At 53.8% G+C, this 20,773-nt stretch overlaps 1 protein-coding gene across 3 annotated transcripts; it reads left to right on the forward strand.

Moving 5' to 3' along the window:
• The first annotated feature begins 4,821 nt into the window (after positions 1–4,821).
• Positions 4,822–20,102, forward strand: TSKU (tsukushi, small leucine rich proteoglycan). 3 transcript variants are annotated; one of them, XM_036428550.2, is made up of 3 exons: positions 15,691–16,099; positions 16,348–16,620; positions 17,595–20,102. In XM_036428550.2, exons 2-3 carry the CDS (start codon positions 16,608–16,610, stop codon positions 18,674–18,676), a joined length of 1,095 nt encoding a protein of 364 aa, XP_036284443.1. In that variant the 5' UTR covers positions 15,691–16,099; positions 16,348–16,607; the 3' UTR covers positions 18,677–20,102. The 3 variants fall into 3 exon arrangements, with proteins under 3 accessions (XP_036284445.1, XP_036284442.2, XP_036284443.1); XM_036428552.2 differs by lacking the exons at positions 15,691–16,099; positions 16,348–16,620 and adding an exon at positions 4,822–4,963; XM_036428549.2 differs by lacking the exons at positions 15,691–16,099; positions 16,348–16,620 and adding an exon at positions 15,640–15,657.
• The last annotated feature ends 671 nt before the right edge of the window (positions 20,103–20,773 follow it).

A 20,773-nucleotide genomic window follows, 5' to 3' on the forward strand; every position in this document is an offset into this window, starting at 1 on the left:
GAGGCCTAAGAGGTAGAGATTGTGGGGGCTGAAAAAATTAATACTTTTCTTCACACCTTCTAAGTCCTTCTAACTGGGCTGATAATTCAACAAACAGTGACAGATTGGGTATATATGACACTTTGGACAGAGGAGAAGGAGAAGTCTCAGGTTTCAGAAGTGAGAATGGGCGATTTACAGGTTGAGAGAGCAGAACACACAGGGCGGGCAAATTCCTGCTGGAGAACTCAGAAGAAAATGGGACACAGAATCTAGCTAACAGGCCCCTGCCTAAAGCCACCCTATTTGCCATATTTAATTCCAGTTAGGCTAAGGCAACATCCCAAGGTTTCCTTTCCTACTAGGTGTACCCGTTAATAATGCGGATTTTTTTCAATAGATGGAATTATACATATGTTGATATATATATATATATATATATGATTTGATATGTATGCTGTTTTGTTGTATTGACAAGCTTCAAAACTTCATATGTCAAATTTGCTGAAGGTGTTAATATCATAGATATTTTTACCCTTAAAAATGTTGAATTTCGCGCCAAAAAAAAAGAGCATTTGCAGGAAGTTTTAATTCATTACTTTATTTTATTTTTTTAAAGTGCTGCTAAAGTTATCGTATACTTTGGGAAGCTATGGTGAACATGCTCCATCTCAAGATACTTGTGAATGCTGGTTTAAACGCTTTAAAAAGTGATGATTTTGATGTGAAAGACAAAGAACATCCAGGTCAACCGAAAAAGTTTGAAGACCAACAATTACAAGTATTATTGGATGAAGATGCATGTCAAACTCAAAAACAACTTGCAGAAATATTAAGAGTTGCTCAGCAAACAATTTCTGGTCATTTACAAGCAATGGGAAAGATTTTAAAGGAAGGAAAATGGGTGCCACATCAACTGAACAAAAGACTAATGGAAAACCGAAAAGTTATAATAAAATGTTGCTTCAACGGCACGAAAGAAGGTCTTTTTTGCATCAAATTATGACTGGGAATGAAAAGTGGATTTATTTTGAGAATCCCAAAGGCACAAAATCATGGACTGATCCAAGTCAACCATCAACATAGACTTTAAGGCCAAATCACTTCGGAAAGAAGACAATGCTCTATGTTGGTGGAATCAGGAAAGTGTGGTGTATTAGGAACTTCTAAAACCAGGTGAAACCTGGTTAATACTGATTGCTACCAACAGCAAATAATCCATTTAACCACCCACCATATTCACCAGACCTTGCTCCTTCAGATTACTACTTGTTCTGATGGATGGCACACACACTTTCTGAGCAGCACTTCAAAACATACGAAAAGTGGGAAATTGGGTCTCTGAATGGTTTGCCTAAAAACAAGAAAAGTTCTATTGGGACAGTATCCACAAATTACCTAAAAGATGGGGAAATGTGTAGCTTGCAATGGACATTGCTTTGAATAAAGCACCTTTGATGTTTCTCTTGAAATTATTGTGTTTTCCTTGATTACAAAATCTGCATTTTTAACCAGTTAATAATTAATCTGCATTTTTAACCGGTTGAGTTAATCTGCATTTTTAACCCGTTAAGAATTAATCCAAATTTTAAAATAGTTAATAATTAACTTGCAATATTAACCAGTTAATAGTTAATCCATATTTTTAACCAGTTAAGAACTAATTCGAATTAACTAGTTAATATGGATTTTGTAATTAAAAAAACACACGGTAATTTCAAGAGAAACATCAAAAGTGCTTTATTCAAAGTAATGTCCATTACCAGCTACACATTTCCCCTGTCTTTCAGGTAATTTGTGGATACCGTCCCAATAGAACTTTTCTTGTTGGAGGCAAACCATTCAGAGACCAAATTTTCCATTTTTTCATATGTTTTGAAGTGCTGCTCAGAAAGTGCATGTGTCATTGATCAGAACAAATGATAATCTGAAGGAGCAATACAATAAAATAGCATACATATCAAATCGCATATATGTCAATGTATGTGTAACTCCATCTATTGAAAAAAACATCTGCATTATTAACCTGTACACATAGTAAAGGAGTTTTTCTGTCTGAATCTCTTGAGCAGTAGGTCAAAGGTCCTTTTGAGTCTTTTTGTTTCTTAATAACCAGCTTAAAATCAATACCCCAAAAGGCAAAACTTCGAGTCCCTTTCAAAGTGAAGGAGGCATAGCGTATGGGCCTTGAGTTTGCATTTTGTTATTAAAAGAAAGGTTTTAAGCAGGTGTCATGGTCCATTTTGTAGGTTTGCCGTTTAGAAAGACCCTTTTTTTTTTGAGGGGGCACTACAGTGTGACAGCAGACAGGAGGGGGAACCTAGAGGCATAGAGCAGGGGCAGGCAGGGCTGATGGAGATTCCCCACCTGAAGCCCCCCAGAAGCCACCACGGTTAGAGAAGATCAGGGATTGGATGAAAGTGGAAGTGCCCCAGCCACCAAGCCAGGTGTGAAGAGCTGCTTGCCATGCTTATGGTAACAAGAGGCCCTTTGGGGGGCTTAGAGCCTCCCGCCCAGCTGGTTCAGCCTTGCATACTAAGGGCAGTGGGAGCTAGCCTGTCCATTTCTGTGCCCCTCCCTCCACAAACACACACACACACACACACACACACACACACACACACACACACACCAGTACCCTGCAAGTGTTCATCTCCTTTTCTGGATGCTGAAGGGAGCTCACTCCACTGCACCACATGGAAGGGGGAGCCTAAAAGTCTCTGGGCCAATGGGGGTTCCTTTGAAGGAAAGTCCCTCTGCAACGGGAGCGGAGGAGGCGCCTCTCAGACAAGTTAGGTAACTTCTCCAAGGTTACTAAGAGCTGGTAAGTGGCAGGGCTGGAGACTGACCCCTCTCAAGCTCGGGGTCCTCACAAACACTGTTTCTTGTTGTTTTGGCGCTCGCTCTCTCTCTCTCTCTCTCTCTCTCTCTCTCTCTCTCTCTCTCTCTCTCTCCCTCCCTCCCTCTCTCTCTCCCAGACAGGGAGAGGAGTGCAGAAGGGACTCTGAGCCTCAGGATGCACCCAGAACACTAAGGGGCTGCAGAATTGATTCTCAGCAGCCCGTTTACATCTGGATTGAGGAGATGAGTGGGTACAAGAGTCTATGGTACAATTTTTAGGACTGTTTGATGAGAAGTGTGAGTGGGGTGCCCCCCACTAGCCTCACCATTCTGGAAATGGGAATTTTAATTGGAAGAGAACAGTAGGCAGGGACGGGGGGGGGGGGGGGATTCTCCCTGTCCCACACTGATAAGGCCAGGCTCCCAGCCTCCCCCCTTTCCATTTTACAGGTAAGGAAACTGAGGCTCAGGGCACCTCCCTCCCTGCCTCCAGCCCACAGAGACTGAATGCAGGGGGAGGACGTGCAGGGGCACTCTGTTTTCTGGGCAGCAGATTTGACTTTGTTGTCCTGGAACTGGGGGTAGTGGCCTCTACTTCCTCCTTCCTTATCTCCCCACTTGCAGACAGGCAAACACAAACACACAAGTCCAAGCAACATTTAAAAAAAAAGATATTTTTATTGATTTTCAGAGAGAGAGGAAGGGAAGATGGAGGGAGAGAGAGAAACATTGATGGGAGAGTGAAACACCGATTGGCTGCCTCTCACATGCCCCTCACGGGTGATTGAGCCGAAACCCCAGGCATGTGCCCTGACAGGGAATTAAACCAGCAATCCTTCAATGCAGAGGATGATTCACAACCAATTGAACCACACTGGCCAGGGCCCAAGCAACATTTTAAATTTTTTAAAAAGTAATAAGGAAAGAAGGAGCTAAAAGACTGGGAGAGTAAATCTGGGCCACTGCAGGGGGGTCATGCATGGTCCAATCTCTCCACAGCAGGAGAGTTCTTGGGAGGTCCAGAGTTCAAGGCTAAAGCCTTCCTCAACAATGCCCCCCCCCACCCCCATGCCTGTAGTGTGCCTGAAACCACCCCTCCCTCCTCCAGTCTGTAGACTGGGAGACCAGACCACCCTCACCCACCTGCCCTTGTAAGGAATGCATCCAGCAGGTAATTTTTTAAAAAGTTTTTTTGGATGCTTTTCTGCCCTTTTTACCATAAAGTGGAGTGAGAGAGAGTGAGCTGCGGAGGAAAAGAATAGACTTAAATCGCTGCCTAGTCACACATGCAGTTTCCCTTAGGATCCCATCCAAAAGTTCCATGGTTCCCTCCAGGAAAAAAAAAAAAAAAAAAAGTCTGTTGCTTTCTCTCTTCTCTCCAGCCAGGCTTTCTGCCTCAGTCGGGCTCTCTTCTCTGTGCTTCTCTTCAGGCTCGCCTTTCAGCTCGTCTCTCTGCTTCATATTTTCGGATTCTTACTTGGTCAGCCTCTCACAAACGTCTCTGGACCCCTTTCACCCGTTAAAAAAAAATTTTTTTTTTTTTAATTTAAAAAGCTGGGGGCGGGGCGGGGAGGGGATAAACTCTAGAAGAGGGAAGCCTCACCCATCCAATCTCTTTCTTACCAACTCCCTCCTCCACCCCATCGCCCCCCAACCCCAATCCCCCTCCCACCCCCACCTCTCTCTACCCCCCCCCCCATTCCCCCCCTCCACACACACACACACACACACACACACACACACACACACACACACTCGGGACCTCCAGATGTTCCCACCCTGGGCCCTCGGCGGAGACGGCCGGCGCTCCGGCGGGGGCAGGGATCGGGTTCCTGGAAGCCGGAGCGGGGCCGAGCACCGGGGCGGGCGCTGCGCACGCACTTCGGAGACGCTCCCTGGGGTGGAACCCGGGCCCCGCGGGCTGCGGGCGGGCCGGAGGCGGGAGCGCTGCGGAGAGGCCGCACTTTGGCCACGCTCCCTCCGTCCCGGCCGCCGCCGGAGCCGCCCCTGGGCGTGGGGCGGGCGGGGACCGGGGACCGGGGACCCGGGGGCGGGACGCGCGGCGCCGAGAAAAGCGCCGGCCAGGGCCCGCGGCGGGGCCGCCTGGGGAGCGCGCCGAGGCGGCTGCAACGCCGGCTTCCAGGTGGGTGCGGGTCCCCGGGTGGGAGCGGGGAGCCCGGGACCCCGACCTGGCCGCTCCCTGCGGCGGCAGCGGCGGCGGCGCTGGGCACCGGGGCGGGGACGGGGCCTCCTAACTTTTCCGGACCCGGGGCGCGGGCAGCGCCGGCCGGCCGGCCGGGCTCGGCGGGAGCGGGGAGCCCAGACCCGGCGGAGAGGGCTTCGGAGAGACAAAGGCTCGGGCCGGGGTCTTTGTGCGGACACGTGCACCCGCGCCTGCGGGCCTTTGTGGCTCGGAGTCTGGGGACGTGCCTCTGCCCGTGCCATTGTGTGCTCGCGGCTCGGCGTGGCCGTGGCGCGCCGTGTCCAGGTGCCGCGGCCCGCGCCGGGCGGTGGGTGTGCATGGGTGTCGGTGCAGAGGGTGTGCGGACGTGGTCTGTGCTGCCGACGTGTCCGGTGTGGGTGTCTGTGCAGAGGATGTGCGCGCAGCCAGACGCCGCCCCCCAGCTCCGCGCTCCCCTGCTGTCCGCGGGGCCCCCGACTTGGCTGCAAACTTTTCTCCCGGTTCCTCGGGCAACAGCCGGCCCTCCTCTCCGCCCAGGCTGGGCGGGGGCGCGGGCAGCCCTCCCCTCTCGCTTCTGGGGTCGGTGGAGCCTGGGCGTGAGGAACGTGCGGGTCCCCAGGGTGGAACGGGGGAGGGGGAGAGCGGGAAGCGCGGGCCTGGGGTCCCGGCCGGAGCTGGGGAGGGGAGGAGAGGGCAGCCGCCGTGGCCCGCCCCGCGCTCCTGGAGAGAGCGAGGGAGGGACGGAGGGAGGGAGAGACAGAGACAGAGACAGAGACACGTGCCTGCCCGGCTGAGAGCTGCCCCAGTCCCGGCTTGGAGGGAGATCCGCTCTCCGTTTGCATCCTTCCTGCCCCGGAGCGGGAGGACCAGCCTTGGAATCCCGAGGGGAGAAGGTGAGGGCTCCTCGAGATCCGGCCCTGCCCGAGGCCCTGGCTCCAAGAGCCCCAGTTGAACTGTGGGGAATTAGGAACCTTGCACGGACCGGCTCCGAATGGGCCCGCCCCGGGCCCGCAGTACGGGCACTGGGCAAGTTGGTCAGCTAGCCATGGATGGCGGCGAGAGCACTCCCTGTGGTGCCGAGCATTGGGTCGGGGATAACCAGCAAAGCCCCAGGGCCGTGCCATCCCCTTGGCCTGGGCCAGGAGGTGTCCCAGGAACCTCCCCCATCTTCCTCCCTTCGTGTTCTACCCTTCGGAGAAGTCCAGGCTTGCAGAGCCCAAGTCTGACCTCCGAGGGAGGGCTCAGGCGCGGAGCCTGCCATGCTTTTGATCCTGAGTGGCAAAGATAACCCTAACACTTCACCACCCCCACGCTGCCCCAGGTCTTAAACCTAGACTTTTTGCCAGATGCTGCAGACACAAAGGAGGCGCACTTTCTGTCTCCCTTGTGGGAAGAAGGCCACTGTGGGCACTTTCCCTCTCTGAGCCTCAGTTTCCTCTCTGGAAAGAGGTGTTGATGGCCTCTCTCCTCCCTTCCTGTCTGGCTAACTGGTGGAGACCCCAGAACCTGGAAATACTTTGATGTTTCTTTTCTCACATACCTTCATTCTGACCAGAACAATTCCCAGGCACGAATTTGCTCTTTTGAAGGGGGGAGAGAGGAGGTGGCTTAGGGAGGGATAGAGTGAGGTATGCAAGGAGACCCTGGACCAACCAAAGGCTAGAAGGCAGAAACAGGAAGCCAGGTGAATGCTAGTTACACTCTGGAGGTAGTAAAGTGTCTCCCACAGAGAGTACCCCGGACTGCACAGCTCTGTGTTCTGTTAGTAGCACAGAGGTGGCCAACATGCGGGGGTGTGTGTGTGTGTGGGTGTGTGTGTGTTACAGGGCGGGGTAGAATTCAACTTGAGGCTGGGAGGAAAAGCAGGAGCCAAATCCTACAGGGATTTGAACCTGTAGGCAGTAGAGAGCTGCTGAGGGTTTAAGTAGGCATGATGGATGAGATGGGTAATTCTAAGAAACCTTCCTTTGGCTTGTTGGTGATGCTGGAGACTGGGAGACAGAGCTCCCAGCCCCTTAGAGTCAGAAGGACCTGGATTCACTCCGCCATTGTTCCCTAGCTCGGTGGCCTTGGGCAAGTAACTTGTCCTTTCTGGTTATCAGTCTTCTCAGCCTTCCAATGAGGACAAGAATTCCTGTCTCGCGGATCTGTTGTGAATGTGAACTAGGATAATGAATTGCATGTGCCAATAAAACGAGAAGAGGTTTGTAGTCTGTATAGCATGCAGATATTTGTTGAGTTGCACTGAAAGGAGAAGGCAGAGATAGCATCTACTCTGGTCCTACGCCTGGTTTCACCACCCGGCGAAGCCCTTCGTACCCTGCCCGCTTGGGTGAATTGCTAGCCTCCCCGAGCAGAGGGAAGCTTTCTGCCCAGGGCACTTCACTTCCCTGGTTTATTCCCCTTCACATGGCCAGGCCCCACGCAGGAGAGGAGCTGGACACAGTCCCATTCAGAGATGGCCGCAGACAAGAAGCATGTAGTATCTTGACAGATGATGACTTAGGGGCCATGGAAACCCAGGGAAAGGTGGCCTTTTGCCCAATGAGGGCGGATTAAGTAGAGAAGGCCTCGTAGAGGAGCTGGCTTTGGAATTCCACGCGTGAGGGTTTGCATGGCGGACGGAGAAAAGAAGGCCATCTCTGGCATCGTCCTCATTCTGTCACAGGAAACACAACTTCTTCGGCCTTCTCTGACCTCTGAGACCTTTCCAAACCCTTACCCGGTTCCAGAGGGGCCCAGGAGGGGTTCGCTGAGAAAGAATCCAAGTCCTCAGGGGATGCATTTTAGATTCTTGTCCATCCTTTGCCTCTGCCTGGCCTTCAGATCTGCTGGTGTCACTTCTTTTTCTTTTCCTGGTCCCTGAAATCACCAACTAGGGGGGCAAGAACCCACATTCAGCGAGCACCAAAATGTGCCGGGGCCCGAAGCTGAGTCTTCACTCTCTCTTTTGTCATCATCCCAGTGACCTGCTGGGAGCGGTGCTAGGATTCTTACTACGTCATAGATGAAGAGTCAGACTCGAGCGTGAGGGCACACCCAAGCCTCATGGGGGGTGAGGCACTGTGGGGTTGGATCCCTTTCTGCCTGTCTGTAAAACCCATTTCCTGTGCCCCAGACTGCCTCCCCGTATGCCTTTACATGCTGCCTCAGACCACAGGGAACTTGAAAGTTTCAGAAGGAAGACACATGAAAGAAGAAAATAGCATTAGGAGCCCTGCCCATTTTCCTGTAGGTTATTTTCCGAAGGGGAGGTTGCTGGACGGACCTCCAGGGCCCACTTGCCCTGGGGACGATGTCACGGAGGAGGCCGTGCACTGGGTGTCAGCATACCTGGATCCTACGTCCAGCCCGTGGCCTGCCTGGCTGTGTGACTCTGAACAGAGCACTGAACGTCCCCAATGATGTAGGTAGGATGCCATCTAACCTGCTGGTTTTGCAGGGTGACTGACCAGATAACAGTTGGGGAGGCTCTAGAAAAGTTGAGAGGTGTTCTTAGGTGATAGTATTCATATAGTACCCACTGTGTGCCAAGTCCAGTCCTCAGCCCCAAAGACATAGAAATGGATGTAAGCCCATCCCTGAGCACAGGAGGACAGACGGGTACACGTAGTCCAGCATGATCAGTTGCCGCCATCCACACGGGCCCATTTATTCCTTGAGGCACATGGTATAAGAATCACTGGATGTGGAGCTGAGGTCTCTGGGGTTGGGACCTGTTCCTCTACTACCCAACTGCCCGGAATCCCAACGGCCAGAGGCTGTGGCGAGGCAGACACGAGGGGCTGGTGTAGAAGTGCGTAGTGAGCCGATGCGTTTGTACAGACGGGCGGCGTTAGTGGTTCTGTTGGGAGGGCCAGTCCTCAAGGCTCCAGGAGTTGGCCCTGAAATTCTTTTTGTCTTGAGCTTCCAGAGCTGACTAAACGGTTGGAGGGCAAGATATTAATGGAAGTTTCACCTGGGGATTTCATTGGCGGCAGCTTGAGTGAGCTCAGGAGGCAGACAGGCACTAAGGAGCGGCTGGGGTCGGTGCTGGGGCTCTGGTCCAGCCTGAGGCTCAGCTCCCTGCCCAGCTTGTTGCTGTGCCAGGGGCCCCGTCTTGAAGCTGGGCTGAGGAGCTGGCAAATCGATGGGCCAGAGATGCTGTGTTGCGGCGCCAGAGGCAGGCAGCTGGGGCCAAGGGGACCGAGCCAGAACTCCTAACCCCAGAGAGGTCGGCTCAGAGGAGGGAGCTTGGGGCCTCGCCAGCAGACATCAGCACAGTGGCTGGGAACGTTGGCACGACAGTTACAGACCCGCCGGGTGCCTGGCACTGAGTTGGGTTCTTGGGTACGGAGGGCCATAAAGAAAAATGACCCTGCCATGGTCCCCGGGAAGCTTAGTAACCATCACTGTCCGCCGTGCTCAGTCCTTCACGTGCGGCAGGCAGGCAGTGAGCTGAGTGCTTCACGCTTCACCCACCCTGCGTGGCCGTCCCTACTGAGACTTTTCTGAGGCCGGTAGATACAGAGCTGCATTCAGATCTGAGTCCAGCAGTTGACTCTTAACTGCTGGGCTCTTTGTTTGTCCAGCGGTGTTGGCCGCCAGGCCTGGCTCTGGCCTCCGGTGGGGGAAGGGATGAACAGGTGAAGAAGGCAGGGTCACTGCTCCACGCGGCTCACACTTCGAGAAACAGGGCAGCTAAGTAACGAACGACAGAGAACTTGCTCAGTGTGTGTCCGAGAGGTGTGCTCAGACTGTGGTGTGGCCGGCTCCGGGAGCAAAGAGGGGAGGGGAAGGGAGGGGTGGCCTGGAAGCCTGAGTGGACAGAACCGGCTTTGTTCCACTGGCAGGGCCAGGACAGGCTGGGTGGATGCAGTCGATGCTGGCAGCAGCGTGAGGCATCAGGACCTAGGTCCTGGGTCCGTTTCCCTGCCATCACTGCCCTTCTCTGTGCCTCAGTTGCTCCCTGAAGGGCCTTCTAGCTCTCCAGCCCTCTGTCTAGGGAAGTGAAAGCAGAGGCTGTCTTGTTCAGTGGCTGTCACCATCACAGTAGGTTCAACTGAAGATGGGGGCTCTGCCGGGGGAGGGGGTTAGGTGGGGACAACTTGTGCTGACTCCATGCTAGAGAGAACTTTTTAATTTTTTTTCTGATGGTAAAAGTAGAAGTCAAGAGGTTTTAGAGGAGAGAAGTGATGTAGCCAGACTTGTAGATGCTCTTTAGCAAGAAGGCCTGGAGTCTGGGTCCAAGGCAAGTGTTAGTGTTCTTGTCCCGAGTTGTTATCCTGTCCCCACTACTGGAGCCTGTTAGGGCCACACCATTACTCTTTTGACCCCCACTGGCCATCTGCAAACTTTCCTTAGTCACAGGGGGCCCAACAAGGAATAATTAGTGGTCCCCACCCAAAGGGACCCCTAAACCAAGGGTGGGTCCAGTCTCTAAACCTTGCCCTCTTGCCCCCGTGTTCTGTAACCTGGCTGATGTGTGAGTGGATTTTTATCCACAAGTCGGGTTTGGGAAAGAAATGATGTATCTGAGCCAAAGATCCCTTTGATGACCACCTGGCTGCCTTTGCTTCGCTCCAGACAGCAGATCATAGCTCCCCGAGGGAGGCAGAACTAATACGGTTACACAGGTGCCAAAGCCGAGCGAGGCTCGGGGAAATAAAACTGCAAAGGTCACACAGATAGCGGTGGGCCTGGGCCTGGAGTCCTGGTCTGGGTCCAAGGCGAGTGTTAGTGATCTTGTCCTGAGTTGTTATCCTGTCCCCACGGCTGGCGAGTAAGCCCTACGAGGACTTGGTATCCCCACCCCACCCCAACTCACACCTCACGCGGTACTTAATAGAGATTTAGTAAATGCCTTTGTGAGTTTTTGAAATCCTGAAACACTAGAGCTAGATTGTCTAGACCTAACCTCTTAAGTGGAGCTGTGGAAGCTGAGGCTCAGCGAGAGGGTCAGGGGGGATTTGTCTGAAAATGTGAACAGGCCATGCAGAGCAGAGACTAAGACTGGGGCTCATGCCTGTCCTCCAGAGCCTATCTTGTCACTGTGCACAGCTGCCCAGTTGCTTCCTCTTCTCCCACCCCAGCCCCAGAGAATGGTGAAGGAGGTGAGGGGTGGTCCATGGGTGCCCTTTCTGGAGGACTCCTTTACCACGTAGCCTAGGAGAAGTACAGGCATCCATGGACTGCACATCTGCCAGTATCCTAGCCCTGTGATCTCCAGCCCTCAGCAGTCCCTTGAGGAAGGGATTGGTGTCTCCATTTTGGATGAAGAAATGGGCTGAGGGAGAGAAAGACACTTGCCAAAAGTTTCCCAGTTTAGCAGGTGACTCCTATGCTATGTTTTCACTCCAAATCAGAGAATTGATCTGAGAATGGCAGTTTTCATCTCAAGGGCAAACTCTAATCAAAGGGTAGAGAGACATGTTGAGAAGAGCTCTGAGGCCCTGTGCAGGTTTCCTAGGGAGTGGTGCTGTGATTGATTGATTATGTCTGCAGGAGATATGGGTACAGGTAGAATGAAAAGGCACAGTCTTTCCATAACGTGTCTTCCACCCATTGGGGTCTCATTTCTCTATAGGAGTGTTTAGCTCCTTAGTCTGACCTTCCCAACCAGCCCTTCTGAGACCAGTGGGACCCTCATTACCATTTCAGATTCACGACTGAAGGAACTGGACCAGAGAAGGAAAGTGACTATCCCAATTAGCACTGCAAGCTGTCCAAGGCCCCTTGCTCTCTATGAAGGTTTTTCCTCTCCATGGAGCTGAGGCTGGTAGGTTTTGTCAAGAGGAACTCGCATTACTCATCCTTTCCCAGACCTGCAGCCTGTTGAGAAATTGCGTAGTGTGGCCTGCTGGAAAGAATGACTCCATGAGGGTGCCAAGGATAGCGTTGACATGCTTGCCACAGGAAGGACGAAGAGAGATGGGCCAGGCCCACCCTTCCCCGTCTGGAGGAAGGCAGGGCAGCCCACACTGCGCCTTTCCCTTGAACTGGGGTCCCCACCAGGTGCCCTACTTCTACCATTTTGTTTCTTCTTCATGACAAAAACTCAGGAGTCTGGATTCCTCGCTTTTCTATATCCAACCCACTAGCAAATTCCATCAGCTCCACATTCAAAGTACACCCAGATTCAACCACTTCTTACCCCCTCCTCTGCCCCTTCAGTAGGCCCCTTTGTATCTGTCCTTCACATGTGAGGTGGCTGTTAGTATCCCATTTTACCGATGAGACTGAGGCTCAGAGATTGTGGCTACCCAAGATTAGAGAAAGCAGAGATGGCCATGAAGCAGTCCTATTAGGAGCCTTTGCTACTTTCTTTATATATATATATATATATATATATATATATATATATATATATATAATTTTATTTTTTTAGTATGAGAGGATATGAGGAGGGATGTAAAGAGATTAAGGCATGTTTAAATCACTCAGAGTTCTATCTAAAGAAAACCACTGATGTGTTGATATATTTTCTTTTGGCCTTGCTAAAATTAGGATTTGGGTTGGGTTTTTTTTTTTTAATGCATAGTTATAGTTTTCCTAGACATGTAATTTATCCTTATGATACCTAGCATTATGGCCTTAGCCCTCTCCATGAGCTTGCAAACTGCTGAGCATTATTTTTACCAACTCCGTAAGATCCCTAGGAGAGTCAACAGCCATCATGAGTGGCCAGGGAAGCCCTGGGCCCGGAGTCAGGAGGCCACTGGGGTCTGTGGACAAGTGATTGCACACTCGCTTATCACTACAGTAAGGGACAGTTCTGGGTCCTCCCAGCATCAAATAAGCAAAGGCCCTTGTGAACTCTAAAGGGCTAGACCCTGGCAGGAATTTTCCTTATGTTCCCTCAGTCTCTTTCTCCTGCCCTCCCAGTGGCTCCTGAGCCTTTTGCTTCGGGGCTTCCTGCAGCAGTGCCAGGGCCTAGCATCTCTGGGGCAATCCCATGAAGGCGCTTCGGTATGTTACCCCAAAGGGGACATTTCCTCTGAGCAGAACAGGTGCCCTGACTTTCAGAGACCACCCGCCCACTCCTCTGCCTATGCCCACTTCTGGGCCCACAGTTGTGAGGCCTCTCAGGGATTTCTCCCTTCTCTTTCCCCACCAGCCTGGGACACCCCTGAGAGGCCTCTGGGCTCTGCTGTGACCTCAGGAAAGCCCCTGAGCCATTGATACTAAAAAGCTTGGCACCTACCTCATCACAGCAGTCAGTTGTGGGTAGAGAGCTTGGCCCTAGGACTCGGGACACCTAAACCCTTCTTTCCCCAGCAACACGCAGAAGTATACGTTCCATGAACCAAACCAATGATGAGGTTAGGAAGACCCAACTTCCGTTCCCAGCTCCACCACCTCCCTTTTCTCATCCTCGCTTCTTCCGCTCTAAAATGGACATAAGACTGCTGACCTCCTCGAGGGACTGAGGGTTGTATGGGAGAACATGTGTCCAGCACCAGCACATAGGGAGGTCTGGCTCTGACTGCCAGTGTCAGCGCTTTCCAAGTGAACATCCAGGCCTGGCACGGAACAGGGGCCCAGGGAGAGGTGTCCACTGTGCAGGGCTGTGCAAGGGACTGTCCAGGACGCCCTGAGAGTGTCCCCAGCCGCTATCTGCTAGGTCTCATTTACAGCCCTGCTCCTTTTTCGTCTGCTGCCCCTCCCTCCCATGGCCTCCCATTTCTATAGTGACCCAGAGCGATGACCACTTTGCATGCATGCATAGCTCTCCCCAGTTTGGATTGCACTTCAGTGAGAGCCAATCAACTTATGTGAGGAGGGCAGGAGAAGAATTACGGCTTTGTGGTTCCCAGGACCAGGCTGAGGCCCGGAGAGGGTGGTGAGAGGCCCCCTATGCGGAGGCGTAGGGTTTGGGCTGTGTTTGGGCTCCCAGTTACATAAGCAGGAGCTCACGAGAGGCCATTTGGCATTTAATAAGCACCTTGTATAATCACCTTTGGGAACCAAAGGGAAATCTCGAGGTATTTTCTTGTGCCTGTGCTGTTTGTTTAAACCCCAGGAAGAGTGGATAGGAGCAGATCAGCTTAGCAGGGGAGGTGGGGCCCTGAGCGGTAATGAACCCCTGTGGTAAAGCTCACACAGGAGAACAAAAGGTGCCTGAAGCAAATTAATTCTTTCCCTTTTGGTTCCAGACACTGGAGCACTCTATCCTCCCTCAGTTGGGACCAAGCCCAGGATGCACCTGGGCTGGGTTTAATCCTCAAATTGGACTCCATAATAGAAAGGGGTGGGGAAGGAGGGGCCCCCTGAGGGGAGCAACGGAGGAGAGCCCCACTGCTTCCTGCCCCCATGCAGGGCCAGTGAGGATCAAGTAGCTACCCCTTTAAAGTTTCATGGCGGGCTGGTAATACTATCATGCTGCTCCCTCCCCGCCTACCCCAGACTAGAAGGTGGGCAGGTCCCTGGTCCATCCCTCCCGGAAGACCAGTGGGAGAGATGGTGGCGGTAAGACAGAGCAGGGGGCAGAGTAGGGCTTCCCCAGATGAGGAGGCCTGCGGGAGTGAGGCTTCGTGCCTTCCGTGCCCCAGCCTGAGGGGATGCTGTGTGGTGGGATGGGCTCACCACAGACTGTCCAGTGAGACGCTGTCACTGCTCAGCCCTCTTCCTCCTCCTCCCACGAGCACCACCACGGAGCGGCAGCAGGCACGCTCGGAGGCTCTGGCGGACAGATGTGCGTGGGTGTGAGGATTGAATGTAAGCGTGTACGTGTAGTGCCTGGCACCGGTGGCAGCTGCGCTCTAATTGTACGGGGACATGCTTGCTTGTATCCTAACATGTGGCTTGTTATCATAACATATGGCTGGGGAAAGCCCCTCTTGGATCTTGTCTGTCCCCGACAGTCCTGCCAGAGGCAGCAGATGAAAATAGAGGAGTTGGAACTGAGCAGACCTGGGTTCTAATCCTACCCTGCTTTTTACTACGTTGGGGTAAACCCTTTTCCTGTCTGAGACTCTGTTCCTTCATCTGTGTAATGGGGGAGCCAGCCCAACTGCCTGGGTGAAAGGAAGAGCCAACGAGGGGTAATAGCTGTATCAGCTGGGGGTAGGGGCTTGGGACGGGTATTCCCAGAGCCCGTCCTGAAGTCTTTACAATGGAATTTGTTACATAGATAGTTAGGAAGACATGAGCAGAGCAAGGACGATGGGCCACGTACAGAAACTCACCAAGGCAGAAATGATCTAACGATGAGGCCTCTGATCTTGTCTTCTTGAGGGAAAGATTTCAATCAAGAGACCAAGTGTGGCAAAGTGAGTGAGAATTTATTGGCCGCAGCAAAAACAGATTTAGGAGAGTGAAACAAGGAAGGGCATGGAAGAAGCAGCAGGAGAGTCTAGGCTTTGGCTCACAGAGACATCCGAGGAAAAAAAAGGGGGCTTGGAGACAGGTTCAGGGAGTTAGTTCAGGACGAGCTGCTGCTGCCCACTGCTCCCCTGATTGCAAGTCTTATGGGGTTCCTTAGTGGAAAAGGGGAAAGGAAATGGCATAGGCATGCTGGGGGGCAGAGGGGGAGAGGGCGGGGAGAGGCAGGGAATGGCAGGGAATGGCATACCCTGGGTTCTTCCTTCCGAACGTGTTTATTCCTCTCCTGCAGATGGAAATCTTAGGGGAGGTCTCAAGGGAAGGTCTCAATAGAATATTCATCAGCTTTCCAGGTGAGCTCTTGCAAGGTCATGATCTCCACTGATTGGTGGGTGCCAAGGCAGGCGGTCACTAGTCAGTGTAGCTGGTCCTGATGCAGCCAAGGTGTCACTTGTCTAGTTTTGCTGCTTTTCTGGGCCTGGAGCTGAAATACAACTGAGACCTCAATGTTACCTTAGGGAGGAAAAGGCAGGGGTCTCTAAACCACAGGACCAGCAATATGCTGTGGGAGGAAGGTTACCCTGGGGGACGGGGTTCTTGTTTTTCTAGTTTTGCCCCCTGCTAGGTATCCAGGGCTTTCTGCCCTGGTGAGCTGCTGTACCTGGCGCGGCGTCCTTGCTCTGCTCTTGTCTGCCTAATTATCTGTATAACAGAATGAAGGCTCCAGCCTCTGGAGGATAGGCCAGGGGAGGGGGCTTAGGACTGTAGACTCATCCATCATCACCCACAAAAGAGGTGAGGTGAGCCGAAATTGGTTTTGCTCAGTGGATAGAGCTTCGGTCTAAGGACTGAAAGGTCCCGGGTTCGATTCCGGTCAGGGGCATGTACCTTGGTTGTGGGCACATCCCCAGTAGGGGGTGTGCAAGAGGCAGCTAATCGATGACTCTCTCTCATTGATGTTTCTGATTCTCTATCCCTCTCTCTTCCTCTGTAAAAAAATCAATAAAATATATAATAAAAAAATAAAATAATTTTTAAAAAAGGTGAGGTGGGGCCAGTCCCTGCAGGGAGAGGCTTCCATCTGGGAGGCTGGTGTGTGGGTCTTGGGCATGACTCAGCCCCTGCCAAACAGTGACAGTGAGCCATGCTTCCTCTGCTCCTTCTAGCTCCCCTCCCAGTTAACGTGTGGCCATGCATGGCTTTCTGAAGCTAAGTCTCAATTCCCTCTTCATGAAGCAGTGACCATTTTTGTGGTTGTGAGGGTCAGGCCAGTCTGTGCGGCGGCTAGCACAGCACCGGGCACATGCTCAGCACCGGTGCATGGAACACCCTGACGCCAACCCTGAGCTGTGAGCCCCTCCCCATAGGGCCTGGATTGAGACTAGCCCAGGGCCCAGGAACATCCGGGCTCTGGAGGCCAGCCAAAGATCCATCCAGTCCAGTGTGTTCCCAGCTGGGCTCCTTACCCTCCTAGGGCAGAGATGGTGAGCAGGCATGGAGGCTCTACGCCTCAGCCCTCACTTCAGCCAGAACAGCCCACTTCCATGTGATAATATTTAAGAAAGAGTTCTGCCACCTGAAGTTTAAAATCCACCAATCTGGTCCAGCCAGCGTTGGAGTGGCGACCTAAGAACCAGGAAGTCACGGTTCCATTCCTGGTCAGGGCACATACCCAGGTTTCGGGCTCCATCCGCAGTACAGGGTGTGCAGGAGGCAGCCAATCAATGATTCTCTCTCATCATTGATGTTTCATCTCTCTCTCTTCCTTCTCTAAAATCAATAACAATATATATATATATATTTATTTATTTATTTTATTATTATTATTATTTTTTTAATCCACGAATCTGTCCTAACCTCTTTTACCATACAGATGGGGAGAGCGAGGCCTGAGGGGAACAGGGACAAAGAATTATATGAGGAGTATTCAGGGAAAGAATCCTGGGAGGGCAGGGTGCTGGTGGTAACTTTCAGCTGTGCCTAGACACATTGGCTGGTGCAGTGGTCGGCAAACTGCGGCTCTCAAACCCATGCGGCTCTTTGGCCCCTTGAGTTTTTAGCAAAGGCCAGCCTAGGAGTACCCTAATGAAGTTCATAACAATGTACCTACCTATATAGTTTAAGTTTAAAAAATTTGTCTCTCAGAAGAAATTTCAATCGTCGTACTGTGGATATTTGGCTCTGTTGACTGAGTTTGCCGACCCCTGGGCTGGTGTCTTATGGGGCTGGGTTGGTACCACCTGGTATGGGGGTGCCTGCTCTCCACCCTTACCTGTGGCTCTCTTTCTAGCCTCGACCATGCCGCTGCCCCTGCTGCTGCCCCTGCTGCTGCTGCTGTCCGCCCGCTGGGTCCAGGCGACCCGGCCATGCTTCCCCGGGTGCCAGTGTGAGGTGGAGACCTTCGGCCTCTTTGACAGCTTCAGCCTGACCCGCGTGGACTGCAGCGGCCTCGGCCCCCACATCGTGCCGGTGCCCATCCCTCTGGACACCGCCCACCTGGACCTGTCCTCCAACCGGCTGGAGACCGTGAACGAGTCGGTGTTGGCGGGGCCAGGCTACACCACGCTGGCCGGCCTGGATCTCAGCCACAACCTGCTCACCAGCATCTCGCCCACCGCCTTCTCCCGCCTCCGCTACCTGGAGTCCCTCGACCTCAGCCACAACGGCCTGGCCGCCCTGCCCGCAGACAGCTTCACCAGCTCGCCCCTGAGCGACGTGAACCTCAGCTACAACCGGCTCCGGGAGGTCCCGCTGTCCGCCTTCACGACCCGCGGCCAGGGCCGGGCGCTGCACGTGGACCTCTCCCACAACCACATCCACCGCCTCGCGCCCCACCCCGCGGGCGCCAGCCTGCCCACGCCTGCCATCCAGAGCCTGAACCTGGCCTGGAACCGGCTCCGCGCCGTGCCCGACCTCCGGGACCTGCCCCTGCGCTACCTGAGCCTGGATGGGAACCCGCTGGCCGCCATCGGCCCGGGCGCCTTCACCGGGCTGGCGGGCCTAACGCACCTGTCGCTGGGCAGCCTGCAGAGCGTCCCCCAGCTGGCACCCTATGCTTTTCATGAGCTGCGCAGCCTGCAGGTCCTGGACCTGTCAGGCAACCCCAAGCTCAAGTGGGCAGGCGCCGAGGTGTTCTCGGGCCTGGCCTCCCTGCAGGAGCTGGACCTGTCGGGCACAGGCCTGGCGCCCCTGCCTGAGACGCTGCTCCTCCACCTGCCAGCGCTGCAGAGCGTCCGTGTGGGCCGGAGCACGCAGTGCCGGCGCCCGGTACGGGAGGGTGCCTACCCCCGGCAGCCTGGCTCCAGCCCCAACGTGGCTCTGCACTGCGTAGACACCGGGGAACCGGCCTCCAGGGGCCGGGGCACCTTGTGACAAATGGGGTGGCCCCAGGCCACACGACAGACTGCCACCCGGGCTGACTCGGGTCCCGGGTGATTTATATTTTAATGTGCCAATGCCGGTGGGGACTCTGCAGGCCTACGTGGCGGCAGCATCAGGGAAGACAGCTGTGGACCGAGAAGAGGCTTTGGACCTGGGACAACACCCAGGAGGAAAGTCTTGCCCTCTGTCTGTATTGTCCCCCAAACCGTAAGCAGAGGGTCTTTGATGCCAAACGACACAGCTGCCTCCCTGCTGTCCTTCCCCACTCGACCCCAAAGTGCCTTCCCTCAGGCCTGGGCCAACCTGACTATGACCGAAGGGAGGTCAGAGGTCAGGTCCATGGCTGAGTGTCCCCTTGGGCCCATGGTCCAGCCACTCAGGGGCATGGGTTTCTTTTGCTCTGGGCCCATGGGGCCCACTTTATCCTCCTCTGTTCCCCTCGAGCCCTGGGTAGAACTTTAGTTACAGAAAGAACTTGGTGCGGGGAAGGGGCGCACATTTAGGGAGGATCAAGCCCACCTCCTCCTGTGGCAGATGAGAGAACTGAGGCCCAGAGAAAGAGCATTGTCCATCTGAGGCACTGCAGTGGCAGAGGCATCACTGCCTCCCAGCCAGGCCCCTTTGCACTTTGCTGTCTTCTCTCAACCATGGCCCCCCTCTCCCCTTCCTGGGCTCCTCTTTGCTGCCAAGACCCACATCCTACCATTGACACCCACTTCCTGTCATCCCGGGGAGGCAGGACTCTGGGCCCACTGACCAGGGGTGATGCACGAGCTGTTGCTTCACCTCTCAGAGCTTCTGGAAGCATCAGCCATGCCAGTCCCAGCCCCGCCAGCTTCCCACTCTGGACGGGTCCCCTAGCATCAAGACTGGAAATGTTCCCATTGATCCTTGAGGCACTGCTTCTAGGTGCCCCCCCAAGATGATGATGTCGTCCTGGAGCCCCACCTACCACAAGCCAGGGCGGGCCTCCCAGACTCAGCCCCCATAGCCCACCCCCCTTCCCCCTACTGAGAGCAGCACAGGAGGCAGGCAGTTCCCACCCGGGCTCATGTTCCCCCACCAGGGGCGCATCTCGGCCTCCAGCCCTGGCTCTTTCCTTAGTGCTCATTTTATAGACGTCGTTGCCTTTCTTACGGACGGACGGTCACTTTTAACTAGTTCCCCACCCCCACCCCTGCTGGCCGGGGACGCAAAGTGTCATTTGTAAAAGGAAAAAAAAAGTTGCATTTGTTCACTTTTGTGATAGTGTGTCCTGGGGGTGTGTTGGGGAAGGAGGTGTTGGGTGGAAGCCATCCGTGGCCATGTGGGCAACAGGAGGCTGGCTGAGAGCTCTGTCCGCCACCAGCCCCACCCAGCACCTAACTAGTCCGTGGTTTAATAAACGTTAGAAAGAGTCTCTCTTTCCATCACTCAACCAGTGTCCACTCATATTCCCTGGGCTGGGCCCTGGGGCCACAAGGATGAATCAGCACCAGCGTTGCCCCGGGCAGTGTGTTCTTCCTGAAAAGCCCAATAGGACGGAGAGGTGGCATGGGGGGGGGGGGGGGGGCGGATTACGTGGGGTTGGGCTGCACCTACAGCAGCTTTCACCCTGTCCACCTTCCTTATTTCCTCTCTCCCATGAGCCTACACGCCTCTGCCTTTGCTCAGACTTACTCGGGGACCTTGCCCTTGCCCTCATCTCTACCTCTCAACTCTTCATGCTCATAGACCCAGTTCCTATCTCACCTCCTTCCGAAGTTCCCCCTGAGGTGCCTCCACCTCCCTCTTCTGAGTTCCCTCAGTCCGTTCCTTCTTGTCATTTCACTGCTGAGGCAGCCTAACTCCTCTGTACACCTCCAGTGACAGGGGAGCTCATGTCCAGCTCAGCTGAGTGACTCTACTCTCAGCAAATTCTTCTAATAGGCCAAGATCTGCAGGGATGTCCATCACCATCATCCCCACAACCACAGGTCACCCCACCTCTGCCCTAAGGAGTCCCACATTCTCTGGTTCCCTGGGTTGGGAGGGGCTGGAAGGACACAGAGGACACCTAACTAAACCGCACAGGGCGCTGTGAGCCCTGTGGGCGGGTCAGGAAGGCGT

This window comes from Pipistrellus kuhlii, unplaced genomic scaffold (genome assembly GCF_014108245.1).
Source record: "Pipistrellus kuhlii isolate mPipKuh1 unplaced genomic scaffold, mPipKuh1.p scaffold_m20_p_9, whole genome shotgun sequence".
NCBI lineage: Eukaryota > Metazoa > Chordata > Mammalia > Chiroptera > Vespertilionidae > Pipistrellus > Pipistrellus kuhlii.